Here is a 21,024-nt window from a genome sequence, read left to right on the forward strand (position 1 = left end):
TAGGTCTTTTATTATTATTTTTAAATGGAGGCATGGTGTACAAAATGGCAGTAATTCCTAATGACTGACACAATATTCATGCTGAACCATTTAAATTAAAGTTCAAAGTGCACACTACATACACATCTTTACAGTTCATTTCAACTCCCCACTGTGATGATGTACAGAGACAAATCTACCAAAACTGTGTCCCTGTCCAAATACGTAGGGACCTGACTGCATATAAGTATTTCGTTTTACATTTGCTTTGATACTTCCAAAAAGTCTCAAATAACAGCAAATACAACATTACCCAAAACACATGTATACAGTGTTTCTTGCCTTGAAAGCTGTTCTCCAACTGGTCCAGTTTCTGCTGGAGCGGTGTCCTTTCAGGATCAGTGGAGGCCATCTCATCTCGGATTTTACCAATCTCAGTTTGCACCCCTGTTGCCACAACAACTCCGGTGGCTCGGCCTGCTGCAATGTTGGTGCCCTGGATGACAAAATAATTAAATCAATAAAAAAATAAGAACCAGGAGAAGCCTTTATCATAATACTGTGATATAGTGAAACCACAGGAAGTAGACAAAAAGGCAATGTTTGCAAGAACATGCAAGATCTTAAGAAATGAGACCATAATTGTGTTGTACACACAACGTAGAGAGACACAAACTTGCCTATTCACCCAATGAGTTAAGTGAACCAGAGTGATATCACAAACCTTTTATTGTATCTTTATATTTGTCCAAACAAGCATAAAGATACATATAAAATTTACAATAATAATAATAATAATAATAATGATCTTAAAAGTAGAAGTAGTTTTTAAGAGAACACAAAACATCTGGAATAATGCAATCAATAAGTCATTCATTTTTGAGTTTTCTGGTTCTGTTATGTTGATTGCATCTGAGTACGATAAGAGTTATGAAATGTGAAATAGATAAAAAGCACAGAAATAGGTCTCACTTGAACCCCTGTGTGATATTGCGGGATTTGACCACATTGGCGACAGCCGGCACCAACATGGCAGAGAATCCTCGGGCGGAGTGTGGGAGTTTCAGCACAAACCATTCAGCCCGGCTCGCTAAACTTAAAAGTATACTAGCCGTCACCTAGTGGTCGTGCTGGTTTAAAACATGGTGCTTTAAAATGGTTTCCGCTGAAACCACCATCCTTCGAATGGTTTGTGCTGACACTCCCACACTCTGCCCGGGGATTAGTCTCTCCCCACAAAGAGTGTCACTTCTAACGAAAAATGGTTTTCGGCTGTAATCACCGAAGCAGTCGAGAAAAGCGCAGTTTTTTCGGTTGGGAGATGTTGTGTCAGTAAGTGTTAGCCTACACAGCTAATCAGAGTAGGTGCATTCTCTTGCCTGCACAACCGCCTCAACATGTGTTGTGACTTGTTTATGACAAATCACAACACATGTCCGCTTTCCCACCGCATCGTCACTTATGCTTTGCATTTTCACTTTGTTTGCATATAATTTGCCCAAAACATCAGAGAAAGTGCCGTATTTCTGCTGGGGACAGACGAGGGTTGTCTCCAGATGTAGAAAAATTGCGTCATATTTTACCCCTTTAGCGCCCGCCCTCAAACGAGACTGGGCTGCCCAGCATGTAGGTGTTTGTGACTCACAGAGAACAGCATGTTCTTCTTGTCCTGGTTGACAGCTCTGGGATCTGGTACAGGGTCTGTGTGCTTGATCACCGACACCGACTCCCCTGTCAGAATAGACTGGTCCACCCTCAGAGTGGTGGAACAGATGGATGTCAGCCTGATGTCAGCTGGTACTTTATCACCAACTGGGAAGACAGAGCAGAAATAATTACTGCACAGAGCTTGGGTTTAAATACATTTTGTGATTATACGCAAATCTCCACATTTAATTTTATCTTGCCTAAGAAAAAAGAAATAAATTAGTAAGACATGACTGCAAAAACAGTACATGCTCCAAAAGCCCAAGCAGGCACTGTAAACTCTATGCTTCCAGTGACGCCAGTTGCACAGTCAAACCACTTAAATCTGTGAATCCATCTTTCGCACAGAGGACCAGTTTTGGTCTCGTTTCTCAGGTGTAAAGCAGTAGCAAAGATAAAATGGTAAATTTTTACAGCGCTTTTCCATCCATTTAATATACTTCAAGTGCTTTACATTCATACATGCACACAAGGCGCTCAACTCCATCCCAGGAGCAGCACGTGAATAAAGGACCTCAATGGCACCACAGTGAGTTTCCTATCTGATGGGAAATTAACCCTTTGGTTATAACAAACCCGTCTCTCAATCCTGCAGGCCAGCACCTCCCCCAAATGTGTGAATGTGATCCCACAAGTGTCAATTTTAAAATCAATATTTTCCTTTCTTGTAAAACACTTTCCAAATTGTTTCAACAAAGCAGATAAATCACAACAATTATCACCATCATTTTTCATAATGGCTTGAGTACTGTGTAACAAGACTCAATTTTTTTCTCATTCCAGAGAAATACACACATTTTGTCCAGATAGTGTGTCCTAATGCCAACCACACAGTTTAGAGCTTGAAGAGACTGGACACAGAAGCACAGAGAGAGAGCGAAAGACCAGCAGTAGATATCAACACTTCAGATTCATGGAACAGCTCTTGAGCAAAAACAGTAGAAAATATTATTATCCTGATATGTTCCGCCCACTAAAACAAAAACAGATGCAGGATGTGCAAGCAAATGATGCCATTAACCGGAAAGATAATGACGAGGCACATCACCCTAGCTTGAAAGCTTTCTCTGTAGAAATGAGATAATGGAGTCAACCAGATCTGGCAACATTTTCCTGGACGGACTGCCTCCTTGGTAACCAGATTGAACTGCAACTTTTCTAATTAATACAAGGTTGTAATTGTTTCTTTTATTTCTGCTACTTGTCTAACACGTCTGTTAGTTTTTAAGTGCAACAGCTATGAATTGTAGCTCATTATTTTACTCCTGTGTAGGAGTGGTTAGTGTTTTTTGTTAGCAGTTAGCTTGTGCTAGCTTCTGCTACACATTTGGATTTTCTGGTGCACAACTTACATTACACTCTACATTAATCTTGCACGATGTTGACAGAAAGAGTGTCCCTCTTAGACAGCCATGTCCATAAGTTAGAACAGCTTCTGAGTTCAGTGGAATTAGACAAAATGGGTACTCCAGATGAGCTTAGCGTAGGGCTGGCTAGCGCTTCCATTAGCGCTAGCTTAGCTCCTCCAGCTAAAGAAGTTGGTTTTCAGACTGTTGTGTGGTGAAAGAAGTTATGCAGGGCTTGGTGTCTGGTTGTGGTGTCCGGATCACAGTCGCCACAGTCAATTGTGAACCCTTTTTCAGCCTTGGACACGCCTGTTGATAGCCCTCCAAGCCCACAGGTGACTTCAACCCTTATCTCCAGGCCAAGATGCTATGCATTAATGATAGGGGATTCTATCACCTGCAAAGTGAGATTACTGTTGCCAACTGACATTATAGTATTACTGCGGCCAGAGCACCCGACACTGCCTTTCACCTTAGGGTGCCGACACTGACACGAGATATAGCCAAAGAGTTATTCATGTTGGTGCCAATGATATTAGGATAAGACACTCAGAGGTCAGAAAAATGGACAGAGAGGACTTGTGCCTCACGAGATGTGTGTCATCATCAATTAATAGTCTCTGGTCATCGAATAGGTGGCTGGCACAATTTTGACAACAGCAAGACTTTAGTTTCATTGATAACTGGCCTTCCTTCTGGGGTCACTATGGCTTGCTCATGCCAGACGGCCTTCACCCTACTGGGGATGGGGCTGCAATCTTATCTGCAAACAGGGAAGGGAAGGACTTTACAGCAGGCCATAGAGCAGTTGAAATTAAGAGAACACACAGGGTTTACATTAAATGTGAGCTAGGAATCCATTAGCTTAGTGCGAAAATTGGCACAGAAAATCCACTATGGTGACAGTGCAGTTTATGCTGTCCTCCCTTTAAATGAAGCCTGCCCACTGGCGTACACATTTAGTCAAGTCCCTTGTGATACAAAGCAAGGCGGGGGAATTGCTCTAATTCATAAATCTGGGTTTAGCTTACTGGCCGTTGGGGGTCTAAAATATAATTCGTTTTAACATCCGAGTGTCTGCTCTGTCCAGGATACCACTTACAGCCAAGGTCAGAAGAATAAAAATCAACCATGCTATTTTGTCACCGTATATATGCCCCAGGCCAATATTCTGAATTCTTAGATGAATTTGGTGAGTTCAGCTCTAATTTGGCAACTTGTGCAGATAACATTCAGATTGTTGGTGGCTTCAACATCCATATGAATAATCCTTCTGACCCCCTCTACAAATCATTCATGGACATTATAGATATATTAGGAGTCGAGTAATGTATTCAGGGCTTGACACACGTTAGTGGAAATACCCCGGTCCTTGTTTGCGGTATCGCTGCCACAAATACTGACAACATGCCTCTTTCGTCAGTGGTCTCAGATCACTCACATATTAAGTTTATAGTCTTGTTGCCTTGTTTACTGGAACGAAAACCTTATTTATCATCATGGCAACACATCACCTCATCAGCTACAATTGAACTTGGAGCCAGGCTGCCTGATATCTTAGCGTCACTTTCAGAAAATGACCATTCAGCAGATAGTCTTGTGGAGAGCTTTAACTCAGCGTTCACAACCACACTCGACATGATTGCTTCACTTACATTAAAATCGCGGTCCCCAAAACACATTGGGTGTGGTTCAATGATTACTTACATGGCCTTAAACATAAGTTTCGAGGTTTAGAATGAAAATAGCATAGTTCAAAACTATTCCACCTCATCTGGCACAATGCTAGACTATAAGCATGTGCTACTGACTACAAAGCTGGTCTATTACTCTGATCTAACAAAAACAAGCATAACTCAATCTTCCTGTGTGACACGATGGCAACACTTATGAATGGACGATCACCTGTAACTCACTCTCCATTTACAGCTCAAGATTTCTTAGATTACTCTGAGAAAAAAAAAAAATAGATGACATTGGGTTACATATATCCCAGCATGTCTTAGTCCGGCCACTACACCATTTTATTTAGGTGGGTGCCATCACTGATGCATCACTGAGATTTAGCAAATTTAATAGTATCTCACTGGGTGCGCTGGTGAAACTTGTAACTTCTGCTAAAAGCATAACCTGCTTATTTGACCCTACACCAACTTAACTGTTTAAGGACCTGTAACCCACTCTTCAGTCTATTGTGTTGGAAATTATTAATTTGTCACTAACCTCCAGATCTGTTCCTAAAGGTTTCAAATCTGCAGTGATTAAACCATTACTAAAGAAACCTAACCTTGACCCTAGTCTACCAAAAAATATAGGCCGATATCAAACCTATGATGCTTGCGTGGTCATCTCAACAATTGCACCTTGTTTTTTTTGTGCTTTTGTGATTTCCTGTTTTCTGTTTCTTCAGCTTTGTAAAACTTTATAAAAACCTTGTAACTGTTAGAATGGCCTAAGCAGTGGTTCATCCCTCTCAGTCTGGTCTGCTTGAGGTTTCTTCTTCAATATCATCAGAGGAAGTTTTTCCTCAACACTGCCACCTCTGTGCTTGCTCTAGGGGTTGGTAAGGTAGACCTTACTCGTTTAAGTGCCATGAGGCAGCTCTGTTGTGATCTGGTGCTATATAAATAAAATAAATTGAAATTGAGTTGAAACCATGTCTTTCAAATGTAAAGACTCCACTGCATGACCTTGTTGCCTTCAACTGTAGAGTGCCAAAAGCAACTGAAATTGGATTACTGTCCACAGAGGCTTGTCCTAGATCTAAGCTGAAGCTACATCCACAAACCAATGTGTAGACAATCAGCTGCACTTCAACTCAATTTCATTTACAGTGTTAAATCACTGCATAAGTCATCTAAAGGTACTACTACTCTGGAGCAAGGTTTAAACCTTACACATCCCATGAGCAAACACATTGGTGACAGTTGTAAGGAAAAACTTAGAGGTTTCTTTTTTTATTTTATTTTGATTATACAAAGAAACCACAAGCAAACCAGGCCCAGTGGGATGACCATCTGCTATGTCCATAGTAAGAAAATAGTACAAAAGCAAATAAATTAATAAAATAGAGGGGGGGAAAACCCCCAAAAACGTCAGTGCACACAGTTACAGACATATTGCAGCTAAACAACTATATATAGTGTTCACAATGGCAGCTGTCCTAGATCTCAGTTCTCAACCCAACCCTGATGCATCGGTCAGGTTCTGGTCATGAAATAATTCCCTCATTCCATTTGGTTCATTATTTGTGTCCTCTACCTAGATTGCATGCAAACACTAACAAAAACAGTCTGATCTTGATTGAAGTCAAGCGAGATTTAGTTTTACATACCAAGCAGATGGCGGTTTGCTGGAGTTCAACTAACTCCTTAGGGGTGCTGCTACAAGTTTGTGGGCAGAGTTCACAAAATGGACACTTTATAAACCTTAAATTTCTGCAGAAGTCTCCAGTGTCTTCCCATGAGAGAGAGAACATGATAAATCTGCTGATATCACATACTATGTTCAATAGTGACACTCGGACATTGAAACCAGGATCCAGCCACTCACAAAGTCAAGGAGCACTTAGCACTTTTCACCACAGTTACCAGATCTATGGGGACTAAAGCAGTCATGGTAGCCAGCTTTGTCAGTCATCGCAATGAAATCACCCATGATCAGTAGAGTGTCATCTCTGGGGCAGTCATCAATCACTGAATGAAGCTATGATTAAATAGTCTCCCTCACCTCAGTGGGAGTACAGAGATGATAGTTAAGACACCCAAAGAATGCCTAAGTCTCAGTATATGCTCATGACAGGATATCAGGCAAAAAACAGAAGTAGCAAGTCTACCACATTAACTGCCACTACCTGAGTATCTCACCAAGTGGTGTGACTAAACCAAAATAATGTGTATCCACCCACTACAGTGCAGAGTTTTCCAAACTCCCTCAGCACCAGTGGAAAGTGATCATCCTTGCTGACAGAAAAGACGCTCCAGGTACCCATCCACAAGAGCCAGCTTAGGTTTGCACCTGGATGCCATTGTACAGTGAAGACCCGTGCACACCGCACCAATAACCACCCTTCAGAGACAAAAATCTCTGTGCTCCAAGGCCCCCACCACCATCTCCTCCATAATCCATGACACACTATGATGGAAGGCAGCAACAGAGTTATTCTCATGAACAGCAGGACAGGAACTCTTCTGGTGCCAGGTTTTACAGAGGGTGTTACAATCCTGCCACAACCCCCTCAAAAGGTAACCGTCTGCAGCCTGGAGGACCACCTGCAGTATCAGATTCAGTTTAACATCTTGCCCAGGACATTCTGAAAACTAAAGCAAAACTACAGTCAAATAATCACACTGTTTCTCTACTTACCGCAACATTTTAGAGAAAATTTGCATGTTTTGATTTAAGTGTCTCTGTTTTAGTAAAGGAAATTGCGACAGGATTCTTTGGAAAAGTAGAGCAGTTCGTAAACTGTTTAGACGTGTTTATGTGAGAAAGAAAATCCCAGAGAGTGGATGAGAAAAGTGCTGGAGAGAGAGGCGTTACTGACATAATGGCCTTTTTGGTTTCTCTCACAACTATGTGATCTATTTTAGTACTCAAAAGAATTCTTTGATGTTGCTGTAAAAGTATTTCATTATTGTACTTCCATGTGCATATTACTACTTTAATTCAATACTATTTTGAGAATTGTGACTTCCGTCTTTTGCATAATTTTCTCAGATATTAATACAAAGACAATAATAATAATAACAATAATAATAATAAATCATGTATTCAAAATATGAGACATTTGAAAAATATCAGATTTTATGGATTAAACATGAACTTTATGGGACTATACAGTGGGCAGCAGTGGGTGCACTTGTTTCCAGAGGTGAAAGTTCCCAGTTCAAGGCCACTCTTACCCAGTCTCCATGTACCGTGGAGTAGTGCCAGGAAGGACTTCTGGAGTAAAACTTGTGCCAAATCAACATGCAGATCCATATCGGTTCCGCTGTGGCAACCCCAAATGAAAAAACAACAACAACAACAAAAAAAACCAAACAAAACCAAAAACAAAACAAAACAGAGAAGTTGAAAGAACTTACCAACAGTTATTACTGGATGAGTCCAAGTTAAAGAATTGGGTTTTAAACCTGCAACAGTATTTTTTCAAATACTCCATGGGCATACAAACATTTATTTCTGCTAGAATGAACGCAACAAACTTTTATGGTACTTCTTACTTTCATGGTAAAGGCACCAAAAAAGTTAAAATCATTTTGTTGTGTTCCGTTCATTAGAAATAAAACTGTTTGCATGCTAACCGGATGTGAAAAACATACAGTTGCTGGTTTCTATGCCAATTTGGTAACTTAGACTCACCCAAGAGAAGTGAAGAAGCTGGCATTCAGATCAATATTCTTGTTAGACTAAGGGAAGCACAACATTAGGAGATTTCTGTTTTTCTGGTCCTTCAGATTTCTGCTTTTGGACCCTGGGGTTAAAATATGTACTGAGGTGTTGGCAGAGGTATGTGATCTCAGAGCATTTCATGTTTTAAAATATTTTACTTTTCAGGTACAAAAATGAGCAGTAAAGGGAAAGACTGTACAGAGGTGTCTTGAAGTTTACTATGCAGTAACTGGAGTTCTTACTGATTTTCAAGATGTTTCACCATTATCCCAATGATTTCTTCAGCTTAAAAGGGCAGTACCCCAATTCCACAGAGCACCGTTCCTCCCCGTTTCATCATGAAAAGCAAACAGTGGTGCGTTTTTAAACATCACAGTAACTCCTTGATCCATCTTTTCTCAGTCTTGAACAAACTTGGTATATGCAGTAGTTACAGCCATAATTGGCACCAGTTCTGAAATTGGGGTCAAATTTTCAAGATGTTCAAAAATTTCACCCCACTTCACCAAATTGGCATCATTACACAGTCACTTTCGGGCGTTTGTAGTCTTAACAGCTTCAATCATGTTCAAACATCTTTAAACGGGGTAGTCCTAGAGAAAATGTTTGATTGTGTTTGAACTAAAAGCAGCATTTGTTGCGGTTCTGGCTGAGAACGCAGCCAGGTGCAGCTTTACTATCCTTTTCGAGTGTGTTGCCAGGTATCCACTTTATAAGCTAACCAATTGCCAGATCTGCACTTTACGAGCCAGCATGATAAGAGGCAAGCCAAAGGAAGCTGATTCATCCTGTTTTTGCACTTTTTCTGGATCGTGGGGGGTTGAACCCCTGCTTGATATCACAGGATTTGACCATTTCTGGGGACAGCCTGCACAAACACAGCATCACTTCTAATGGAAAAAATGGTGTACTTTTTTCTTTTTGGCTGTAATCACCAAAGCAGTCCCGAAAAGTGCAGTTTTTTCGGTTCCTAGTGGAGAAGGGAAGACTAGGCAAATGGGAGAAGTCGTGTTGGTAAGTCTGAGTGCGATTTATACACATTGACAGAGTAGCTGCGGTCTCACATCGACACCTGCACAACTACCTCACCATGTTTGAGCTCTGGGTCATAACCAAACCACAACACATCTCCACTTTCCACAGCATCTTCAGTTATTCTTTACATTTTCGCTTTGTTTGCTGCATAATTTGTACAAACACTCAGAGAAAGTGCCATGTTTCTAATGGGGACAGACGAGTGACTGGGCGATAATGGGGTTGTCCCCGAAAGTACATTTATTGCGTTATATGCTCTTTCATTTTAACCCTTTAGCGCTGACCCTCAAACAAGGCTACGGTACACAAATAATGGATGTTTGAGTTCAATGGTACAAATATTTCATGAGGTGAAAGATGGAATGTACCATTCAATTCAGTTTTGCCTCGTGGAATGGTACATTCCACCTTTCACCGATTTAAATATTCGTTCCATTGAAAGAATATAAAAACATTCATTATTTGTCATATATAACGGATAAAATAGATCCTTGTCATTTGATATTTTATTAATTTACAAACTGAAAAGGGATTTACATTTTGGTGTGGTGCTTTGACATCAACAGTCCAACACAAACTTTATTTTATTTATTTTTTTATGATTATTATTTTTCTTCCCCTGTCTACATATATAGTAATGGTAAATGCAGACTGGCAGAACTATTTATGTACATATATACACATATATGCAATTTGTTCTTCCAAGACAAATAGTATGTAGTGCATGAGTGAATGTGGTGTGCGTGCATGACGTTCATCTGCCCTTCCTGATCAGCGTCACTCACTCACTCATCTTCAACCGCTTTTCTGGGTTCGGGTCGCGGGGGCAACACATCCAGCAGGGGACCCCAGACTTCCCTTTCCCGTGCCACATTGACCACCTCTGACTGGGGGATCCCAAAGCGTATAACATTTTATTTAAAGCTAACAGATAACGTCTATCAGAAAGGGCTGACCACCAAAACAACATGAGGACAGACAAGAATGAAAGACAAGTGGTGCCAGTGATAACTGTGAAGTGATGAAAAGTGAGACACCAAGGAGACGGAACCCCAACAATACAACATACCAGGACAAACAACCACACATGAACAAGCAGTGACAGCGACAGTCTGTTGTCTAGTTAATGAGCATCCATACCTTAATCCAGGACACCAGAGTCTTGATCCCCTTGAGAACACCCAAAACCGAATTGTGATGATGGCCACAAACACCTAACCAGCCACACACAGAGACCCAGATCACAGCTAAATATCTGATCACTACTGTGGCTGGTGTGTTGGGTCAAGACAAAAGTACAGAACCTTACCATACAACGTGGACCACTCCGGCATATGAGGAGCCATACACGTGATTGCATGCAACTGATGAAAAGGGCTCTAGGATGCAGGGCCCCAGGAGAAACAAGGAGAAAAAGGATAGTAGAAGGGCCCAGGGGCCAGGAAGAGCACTCACCAGGGTCACCAGGGCAGCCCGACGAACTGCCAGGGGAACAGCTCAGGCAGAGCAAAAACACAAACCCCCCCCCCCCCCCCCCCACGGAGGCACAGGAAGCAACCCCACACAATGGGAAGCACACAGGGCACCAGCGTAGGCCCACAAAAGGGGGCGCCCCAGAACCACAGCACCCGGGCCATGGCCCCCCAAGGGAGGACCCAGCGGCGACAGGCACGAGGCAGCAAAGAGCCGGCATGACCGAACACCAAGACCAGGCAAGGACCACCAAGCCAGACAAGGGGCGGGACCAAAACCCCTGAGACAGGATGCACATGAGACTCCCCCAACAAAAAACGCACCCCAGCCCCTCATCCACGCCCCCCCCCACACAAAAACCATGGCCTCCATCCCCCCAGCAGCAGTCCACCCCCCCCCGCCATCACATGTGCCCCACCGCAACACTTGCCTCCTCAACAGGCCACAGCACCCTGCACCCCACAAGCGCCAGAGTATGGCCCCGAGACCACAGCAGAACAGGACAGACAGCACCCCCCCCACACACCAATGCCCCAGACATCCCCAGCCATCCGGGGCCGACGCCACATGCCACACTTACCCTACCTTATTATAATGAATCTCCCTTGATGTGTGCGACCCCCTAAGTGAACAAGGATAAAGTGCTCCATTAAAAGCAGGGCAGGAACAGCAGGTGGCAGACTGCCGTGGGAGGCTGCGGCACACTGCTGAACCACAGCCTGCCCTGCAAACCCACCACCACCTAGTGAACCCAACTTCAAATTAGTGAGTGTATTTACTAAATGTGTAGAAATAAAGTGTATGCATTAAAATGGCAGGGCAGGAGCAGCAGATGGTAGCTGCTGTGGGAGGCTGCAGTGCACTGCTGCCACAGACTGTGCTGCAAAACCATCACCAACACCTGACCGCAAACCTATATGAACCCTATAATGTGCTCCGTAAAACCCAATATAATATGCATGCAAGTACTGAGCTAGTGAAGTGCATTAAAAGGGTGTGACACATGAGGCCTAACCCAAGCAGCTGGCAGAAGGGAGAGGCACGGTGAAGGGAGTGGACCACACATCCCGGCCACATCGGACCCCATGGCCCACCCTCAGACCCAAGGGAGGTGCCAAGGTAACCACGAGATGGGGATGCAGCAGGCAGTCCTGGAGGAGCACCGGAAGTCCAGGGGGAGAACAAACCAACAGGGAGACAGGGGGCCAGGCAACCGGAGAAGGATGAGCCACCGCAGGACAGTCCCCCAACCAGAGAAGGCATGAGTTGAGGCTCAAGAGTGGCAGGGGCAACAGACGAGCCAGAGGGAGACAGGCGGACTCCACAAACCCAGAGGGAGAGGCAGGGGCATGGAAGGCCACACGTGCGCTGAACTCCGGGGAGACGCAAGGCACTGGACCCCAGCTTGCCGACGGCAGAGGGGGCAAAAATCCCACATGAAAAGGAAGTACGTTAGCTCAATTATCCCACGACCACCCTCACACCCCAATAGGACCAGCAGCCCCACGGTGTGGTGCCGGGGCCCCCCCAAGCAGGCCAAACTGCTGCCCAGCACCCCACCAGGCATGAAGGCGCACCCATGCCACGCAAGGGATGAATTGGAAGGGAGCGCGGGCCAGCACCCGACCCATCCCCTGGAAGCGCGCAGAGCAACCAGGCAGCACCAGAAAGCAACACCCCCCTGTTCAGGCAAACAAATGTCAAATATTACCAGCAGGAGTTACACTGTATTACTCACTGCATGAAGGATGGGAATAAACAGCACTAATTACATGTGCACAACAGCAATGTGTCATATTAAACGTGGCCCCCAACAGTGTCCTGTTCCAACTGTCAAGAGTTCTCATGCATTTTGAAAACAGATCCTCTGTTATGAAGAAAAGTGCACTGGATTACTAACACACATACATATATTCCTAACCCAGTTTCCTCTTTGCTCAGCCTTAAATAGCAGTGGATATCTGGAGAATTCAACAGTTCTTACTACGCCAAGATAATGCGTGTGTTCAAATACATATTACAGTGTTCAGAAAAACCCAGCTAGTCTGTATCTGTTGATCCAAATCACTTCAACGTTGTTTATTCAGAAGCTAAACATGTTTCATTTTAGCTGTTAAAAGCAGGAGAAACCAGCTCACCAGCCAGACATGGTGAAACACGTCCAGCCACACTGGACAACAAAAGGCGCAGCTGAACAGATGATGTCAACCATCTTACAAATAAAATCTCACACTCACACACATAAATCAGAATAATAGTAGACCTAGACAGTATTTTCTGGAGTATACTAAGTTGCACATTTTTTTCTGTATTATCAGCTCATTATTTTTTTTTTAATAACATTTTTGTATGTTGGCATTTTGTTTCATGCTTTGATTGCTGGGAAAGCCCTATACAAGTAGTAATCGTAATAATATACAAATAATGAATGTTCAGTGGCACGTATATTTCATATATATTTATGTCTAACCTTATGAAATATGTACAAATATTTCATTGAACCATTGAAAAAAATGGAAAAACATTATTTGTTTTCTATAACGGTGAAAATAGATGCTTGTCATATTTTATTAATTTATAAACAACAGAAAAAGGACAATTTTGGTGTTCCTCAATGGTGCTTAAGAATCCAACGTGAACTTTAAACAGGAGCCCAGAATTGTTCTCAGTAGTCTGTGATGCCATCCACTGACTTTGTCTACAGATTGCCGTCTGCTTTCGTCACTCCAGCAAAAAATTGCATTTGAAATTTATCAAGCTTTTCATCCTAACAGCTCTTCTTGCCTCCAGAAGTCTTACGTCGTATTTTTGTGTTAGAAGAATTAGCAGTGCTAATTAGCTCCTTCAAATCATCTATATTTAGATAAACGCCAACCCCTGTAGTGTGAGCACTCGCGGTGGTCAGGGTGTGCAATAGCACATTTAATATAGCACCAAAATTGCACGCTAAAAAAAGAACTATTGCATGGTCAATGAAACACAACAGCAAATGGTATGAATAATCCATGTCACGTGACATACACGCCACCAATCAAATGACAAGGATCCACTTAGCCGTTATATAATAATAACTATTTGTATAGTGAGGAAAATATAGTTCTCAAAAACTTGGTCCTCAAAATATTTTGGAATACATGCTAATCTTTGCATTGCATTTTCAGTTACCATTTAAACATTTTCCATTAAGGCCTTGTGAGTCTCATTTTTCTTTCCGTTTCATGATGATAGCAGACAGGCAAAATACCAGAAATGGAATGAAAAACATGTTGATAAAATTCCAGGAATAACCAAGCGAATGCACCACAATGCTATTTAATCCATGTCAAATAAGTGGATGCACTGTACGTCAAACAAGCTAAAGTAATGGTGCTTATGATTGCCAGCACTTGAATTTTTGTGTAGTTATCTTATGCACACATAGGACTCTTGTGCACTAAGCACACCCGTCCCAGCTTTGAGAACAAAAGACCGAAAAGCTTAGATGTTGCTTCACTCTCTACACAACACACCGTTAATCCACTAAATCTTTATGCAGAAAATAGTAGTTGGCTACGATATTAATGCAAAAAATTTCAGTGAAGACCTTCAGTGAGTCACTACTTGGACAATAAGAAGGAATTTTCTATTTACCAGCAACTTCCACAATGTCTCCAGGAACAATGTCTCTGGCTCTGACTCTCTGGACACTTTTTTTGTCCTGTCGGTACACTTTTCCCATCTCTGGCTCGTACTCCTTCAGAGCCTCAATAGCATTTTCAGCGTTACGTTCCTGAAGCACACAGAAACATAGTCAAACATGTAAGAAGAAAAATAGTATGTAAAAGATGTAAATTAGATTAGACAGAACTTTATAGAGCCCTTGGAAAAAAGGGCTTCCTCAGGGAATTTGAGGTTCTAGCAGCTTTGTATAGCAGCACACAGGGTAAGAAGCACACAATACAATGTAAACACCACAATGCGGTATTCAATAAATATTTTTTTTTGCAATTGTTATTGAAAAAGTTAACTTAAACGTTTTCACCACTTCAATGCTATTTTATCAAACAGCTACAGGAAGTACAGCCTCAAATATATTTTGACTTAACGAGGCATGCACATTCCCGACATAATTTGATTGATTTTAATTTCTTAGTATTCTTTGTAAACATCCCCTGAAATTTTCAGAATGTGCTCATGAGTTGCAACTGCCACTTGATCCATAAAGATGCCAAAGTTGTAGGAGCAGTGCAAAGAACCAACACGTGACTAGAAAAATAAGCATGACTTCGTGAAGAGAAACTGTGTGTGTGCTTCTTGAGTCTAACCTTTCACAGAAATCATACTTTGGGGAAATCTGCAAGATATGAAATGACTTTTAAAGACATACAACCCCTGGCAAAAATTATGGAATCATCGGCCTCGGAGGATGTTCATTCAGTTGTTTAATTTTGTAGAAAAAAAGCAGATCACAGACATGACACAAAACTAAAGTAATTTCAAATGGCAACTTTCTGGCTTTAAGAAACACTATAAGAAATCAAGAAAAAAAATTGTGGCAGTCAGTAACGGTTACTTTTTTAGACCAAGCAGAGGGAAAAAAATATGGAATCACTCAATTCTGAGGAATAAATTATGGAATCACCATGTAAATTTTATTCCCCAAAACTAACACCTGCATCAAATCGTATCTGCTCGTTAGTCTGCATCTAAAAAGGAGTGATCACACCTTGGAGAGCTGTTGCACCAAGTGGACTGACATGAATCATGGCTCCAACACGAGAGATGTCAATTGAAACAAAGGAGAGGATTATCAAACTCTTAAAAGAGGGTAAATCATCACGCAATGTTGCAAAAGATGTTGGTTGTTCACAGTCAGCTGTGTCTAAACTCTGGACCAAATACAACAACATGGGAAGGTTGTTAAAGGCAAACATACTGGTAGACCAAGGAAGACATCAAAGTGTCAAAACAGAAAACTTAAAGCAATATGTCTCAAAAATCGAAAATGCACAACAAAACAAATGAGGAACGAATGGGAGGAAACTGGAGTCAACGTCTGTGACCGAACTGTAAGAAACCGCCTAAAGGAAATGGGATTTACATACAGAAAAGCTAAACGAAAGCCATCATTAACACCTAAACAGAAAAAAACAAGGTTACAATGGGCTAAGGAAAAGCAATCGTGGACTGTGGATGACTGGATCAAAGTCATATTCAGTGATGAATCTCGAATCTGCATTGGGCAAGGTGATGATGCTGGAACTTTTGTTTGGTGCCGTTCCAATGAGATTTATAAAGATGACTGCCTGAAGAGAACATGTAAATTTCCACAGTCATTGATGATATGAGGCTGCATGTCAGGTAAAGGCACTGGGGAGATGGCTGTCATTACATCATCAATAAATGCACAAGTTTACATTGATATTTTGGACACTTTTCTTATCCCATCAATTCAAAGGATGTTTGGGGATGATGAAATCATTTTTCAAGATGATAATGCATCTTGACATAGAGCAAAAACTGTGAAAACATTCCTTGCAAAAAGACACATAGGGTCAATGTCATGGCCTGCAAATAGTCCGGATCTTAATCCAATTGAAAATCTTTGGTGGAAGTTGAAGAAAATGATCCATGACAAGGCTCCAACCTGCAAAGCTGATGTGGCAACAGCAATCAGAGAAAGTTGGAGCCAGATTGATGAAGAGTACTGTTTGTCACTCATTAACTCCATGCCTCAGAGACTGCAAGCTGTCATAAAAGCCAGAGGTGGTGCAACAAAATACTAGTGATGTGTTGGAGCGTTTTGTTTTTCATGATTCCATAATTTTTTCCTCAGAATTGAGTGATTCCATATTTTTGTCCGTCTGCTTGGTCTAAAAAAGTAACCGTTACTGACTGCCACAATTTTTTTTTCCTGATTTCTTATAGTGTTTCTTAAAGCCAGAAAGTTGCCATTTGAAATGACTTTAGTTTTGTGTCATGTCTGTGATCTGCTTTTTTTTTCTACAAAATTAAACAACTGAATGAACATCCTCCGAGGCCGGTGATTCCATAATTTTTGCCAGGGGTTGTACTTAGATAGGACATGTTTGCACATTTTGAATTAATGAGTGCTCTTTAGTTTTGTTGTGCATTTTGTTGGCAAAATTATACCATCATTTTGAGAGCCCATTTAATGCCTATTGCTTTGTGAAAAAAAAAAAAAAACACTATTTCAAATATATATATTTTTACTGCTGTTGGTGTGCAAAGGTGTGTAGTCATGCAGATTAGGCATTTTATTAATAAATGTACCTCAGCAATGGGACAAACCTTCAGGAAAAGTGTTGAATGCAACTGAATCAATAATGTAAAGAGTGAATGTTGCTGTGCTGTTTCTGGTATCTCTCTTGTGGACACTGGACCACCTTCAGATTTGTGATGGGAGCCAGAACAGAGCTGGAATGCAACAGATGTGCCTTAAGGTGCACATCTCCTGTAAAGATTGCCATTCTCACAGTATTGGGCCTAGCTAGAATGTAAGACCAGATACTGTTGGGGTAGGTAGAAGCAATGTGACAATTAGAAGTATGTCTATCCAGTGATGCTAACTGTCTTTATCATGCCATTTTAGAAATAACTGAAGCTTATAACATGCAACTCTTAGACTGCTTCACAGAACAAGAATCAACAAACCTTCCAACCACAAGTCATATATACACAGTACTTACCTGCCATACGCCTACAATGGCATTGGCGATGAGGATAAGGAGGATGACAAATGGTTCAACGAACGCTGTGATTGTCCCCTCTCCTTCTTCAAACCAGGCTAGAATCTATGAGAAACAAGAGTTACAGGCAGAAAGGTAAAAAGTCATGTACTAGACAATGTGCAGTCTTGTGAAAGTCAGCTTTCACTGTTTTTCTATCTCATATGTGCAGGTTTGTTATTTTTGCATTCATATATTTGTGCTGTGTGTTTGTAGCAGGTCAATCTGACTTAAATAATGCCTATTTGTAGAAATATACAGTTATAATAGTTGTATTATTTCTTGTGTAAAACCTCAAAAGAAACAATATATTTTTAAAAAATGTTTTTTTTTTTTTTTTGGTTTTGTTTGTATTTGGTACGGCAATAGTCACACTTGCGTGTTAGCCAGAAATTGCTGAGACAATTCCAATTAATTTCAGTGTAAATAATTTGCTACATACTGTAGGTGGATTGGTAGATATCTTCCATATGAGGCCATTTATTTACACGACTAATCTGTGTAGATGGTTTTTGCTATGTCCCACAGTGGCCAGATTTAACATGGTAAAAATTGACACACAAATTTTATAGATACGGCAGGGCTGAGCAAACCATGACCGGCCTCATGACAACAGACAACACACACATAACACACAACACACATAAGCCGGCCCGGTACATGAACACATCTAAAAAGCACACACAAAGTAAAACTAGGGAGAGAAAAACGTTCATAGGTGCTGCGTTAAACCACACAGCAGCAATGCAGGAAAAAAACCCATTAGCACACACACAAAAAAAAAAACAATGATCACACACACAGACGAGAGACGACGACCGAGATTTGAAAAGTCCAGTTATCAGACAGAACACTCTGGAGGCAGCCTTTAAGCGCCGTCAACGGCCTTGTTTGTCCATCCTGGAGGGAAAAGGGGCCCAGCCCTGCATAGATCATCTACCTTTATCATGTAATCAGATCTTGTAAAATCCTGCTCTATCACGGTATAAGCTGTTCCAAAACTAGATTGATGTAATTTTTAGTCAGTTGTAAGTTACACCATGCGGCAAAAATGTGTGTTGCCAATTTACTAGTCTGACCACAGAATAAGGCCACGCTAAGATCATGTAAGTGGACACAGACTCCACATATCTGTTGCAACTATTAATGTGTTGAGTTGTGGGAGTGATTGTATTTGCTTGTGCTTTTGCAGAAAGTTGTGTTTCCTTACAAAGGAGATGCATGCAGCCAACAGCAAGATTCGGACCAAAAGATCTTCAAACTGTTCCAAGATCAGCTCCCAAAGTGATTTCCCTATGGGGGTGCATCAAGGACACAGTGAGTGTGGTTCTATCTAAAGTGTGTTCTCATGATCAATTTACAAATGGTCAATGAACTGTTTTGTCTATACAAAACAGAATGGAAGCTTTAAAACTTTAAAATGTGTATTTGCTTAGACCTACAGCCTCAAACTCAAAGACATCAAATTTAGATGGACAAAAAAGAAAACACTAAATTGTACACAAGCTTTAATAAATGTAAATGATAAACAACAAAAAGATCCACTGCAACACATACCTGTAACCAATTTATAAACAAAAATCAACTTTATTCATTGATTAATCCATTTACATTATTCACTATTCAAATGTTAGAGCATATATAGATTAAAGAGGAAGCCTGCCATGGCTCCATTCTCAAATGTTGGACACAGGGTTTAATTTTCATGTTTTTTTATTGAGTTTATTTGTTGTTGAGTGGTCGTGTTTACATCCAACAAACAGACAAGGGAAGAAATGTACTCAGCTTGACAGAGGTGTATAGTAAATAGTACTTCTATCAACAAAGCGTTACAGAAATTGGTGGGATAGACCGCTAGAGCGATAATCATAACTCACCTTCTTCAGCTGGTAACTCTGAGAGCAAAGGCAGAATTCAGAAGAAAAGCAAAGAAGATGAGAAAAAGAAAACTTTACTGAAAAAACTTCAACCTTTTTTCTCAGTTCCATTACGAGGAACATGTACTTAGGTAGTCAGAACAGACTGATGGAAGTGACTTTTGTTGACTAGCTGTTACAAAGACTAGTTATTACAAAGATCCAATTTCATGCACAGTGGGATATAATCATATTTAATGCACCACAACATATAGCCAATCTGCTCTCATGGAATTTTAGAAATAGGCAAAAGAGTTACTACAAATTATAAGATCCCCATGACCTGATCCTGGATAAGCGGTTGAAGATGAGTGAGTGACATTATAAGATTATGTAGTTTATACCTCTGCCAACAAAGTTGGATGGAGGTTGTGTTTTCACCCCTGTTTGTTTGTGAACAACCTTTTACAGAGGATTCATATCCTGATAGGCAAGAACTGATTCAATTTTCAAGGTCATAGGTCAAAGTCAGGACAAATCCCTATCCTGTATCATTAAATGAATTTTTAGAAATTTATAATTCTGTCAAAAAAGATTGAATTTCTTTCACATTTGAGAGTCATGTAGGACAGTATCATTTATCAACTGACAAAGTTTGATCCGGATCTGATCCGGATTGTGGATTTTGTGGACATTTAAATTCAACACTGAAAACCCCATTTAATGTATATTTTACATTATATCTTTAAGAAACACACCCCAATCACTCATGTTTGAAAGTGAGGTGTAGACTGGCACTCACTATCACTTGACAAAGTTTGATCCAGATCTGATCTGCATTGTGGATTTTGTGGACATTTGAATTTAATATTGAAAAGCCCATTTGGTGTACATTTTCCATTATATCTCAATCAAAAGTGCCTCAATCACTCTCATGTTTCTATTACGGATTTACCAACACCACTAAAATTGGATGGAGGCTCCAGTTTTGTGTTTGTTTGCCTATCTTCCACTTATCAGTCAGAAACCAAGTGCCAAAAATCAATGACAAACTGTGCATAGCAGAGATAACTAATGTTTGTGAAGTGATCTGAAAAAGAATTCAGAAACAGAAAAAGATGAGAAAAAAAAACCCTCTGACACCAAAAAACCCTTTGATTCAAGTGCATAAACTAAATACACACTCCTGACATTTGATCACATCTACTTTAGCTTATGAAAAGTCACTTCTTAAGGATGCTGATCTTGAAAATTTTTTCCAAGGTGAAAATTTGTGGAATTGCAAACTAGTGTTGGTGGAGGTTTGTGCTCTATGAGGGTGGTGCTCTAGTTAAGTATTAGATCAAAGTATAATACAAATAGTAAATACTGCAGTCATACCATTGGGTCCCCATTTCTCCTTGTTCTTCTTCAGCTGCTCACAGCTCAGACCTGTAGACTCATTTACACTGAAGAAGGCCAGAACCTCTTCCACTGTCTTGGTGTGAGCATTATCCATCACTACAG

The 21,024-nt window shown here is 41.0% G+C and overlaps 1 protein-coding gene across 1 annotated transcript in view; it reads right to left on the bottom strand.

Annotated features, from left to right (window-relative positions):
- The window catches only part of LOC117525490 (sarcoplasmic/endoplasmic reticulum calcium ATPase 2-like), a 50,723-nt gene that overhangs the window by 21,927 nt on the left and 7,772 nt on the right, over positions 1–21,024 (bottom strand). Inside the window, 8 exon segments of the mRNA XM_034187347.1 lie at positions 166–184; positions 342–475; positions 1,625–1,791; positions 14,565–14,703; positions 17,624–17,728; positions 18,873–18,955; positions 19,540–19,557; positions 20,899–21,018. Coding sequence (XP_034043238.1) covers positions 166–184; positions 342–475; positions 1,625–1,791; positions 14,565–14,703; positions 17,624–17,728; positions 18,873–18,955; positions 19,540–19,557; positions 20,899–21,016 — 783 coding nt within the window. The 5' untranslated portion in view covers positions 21,017–21,018.

Source organism: Thalassophryne amazonica, chromosome 15 (assembly GCF_902500255.1).
Source record: "Thalassophryne amazonica chromosome 15, fThaAma1.1, whole genome shotgun sequence".
Lineage (NCBI taxonomy): Eukaryota > Metazoa > Chordata > Actinopteri > Batrachoidiformes > Batrachoididae > Thalassophryne > Thalassophryne amazonica.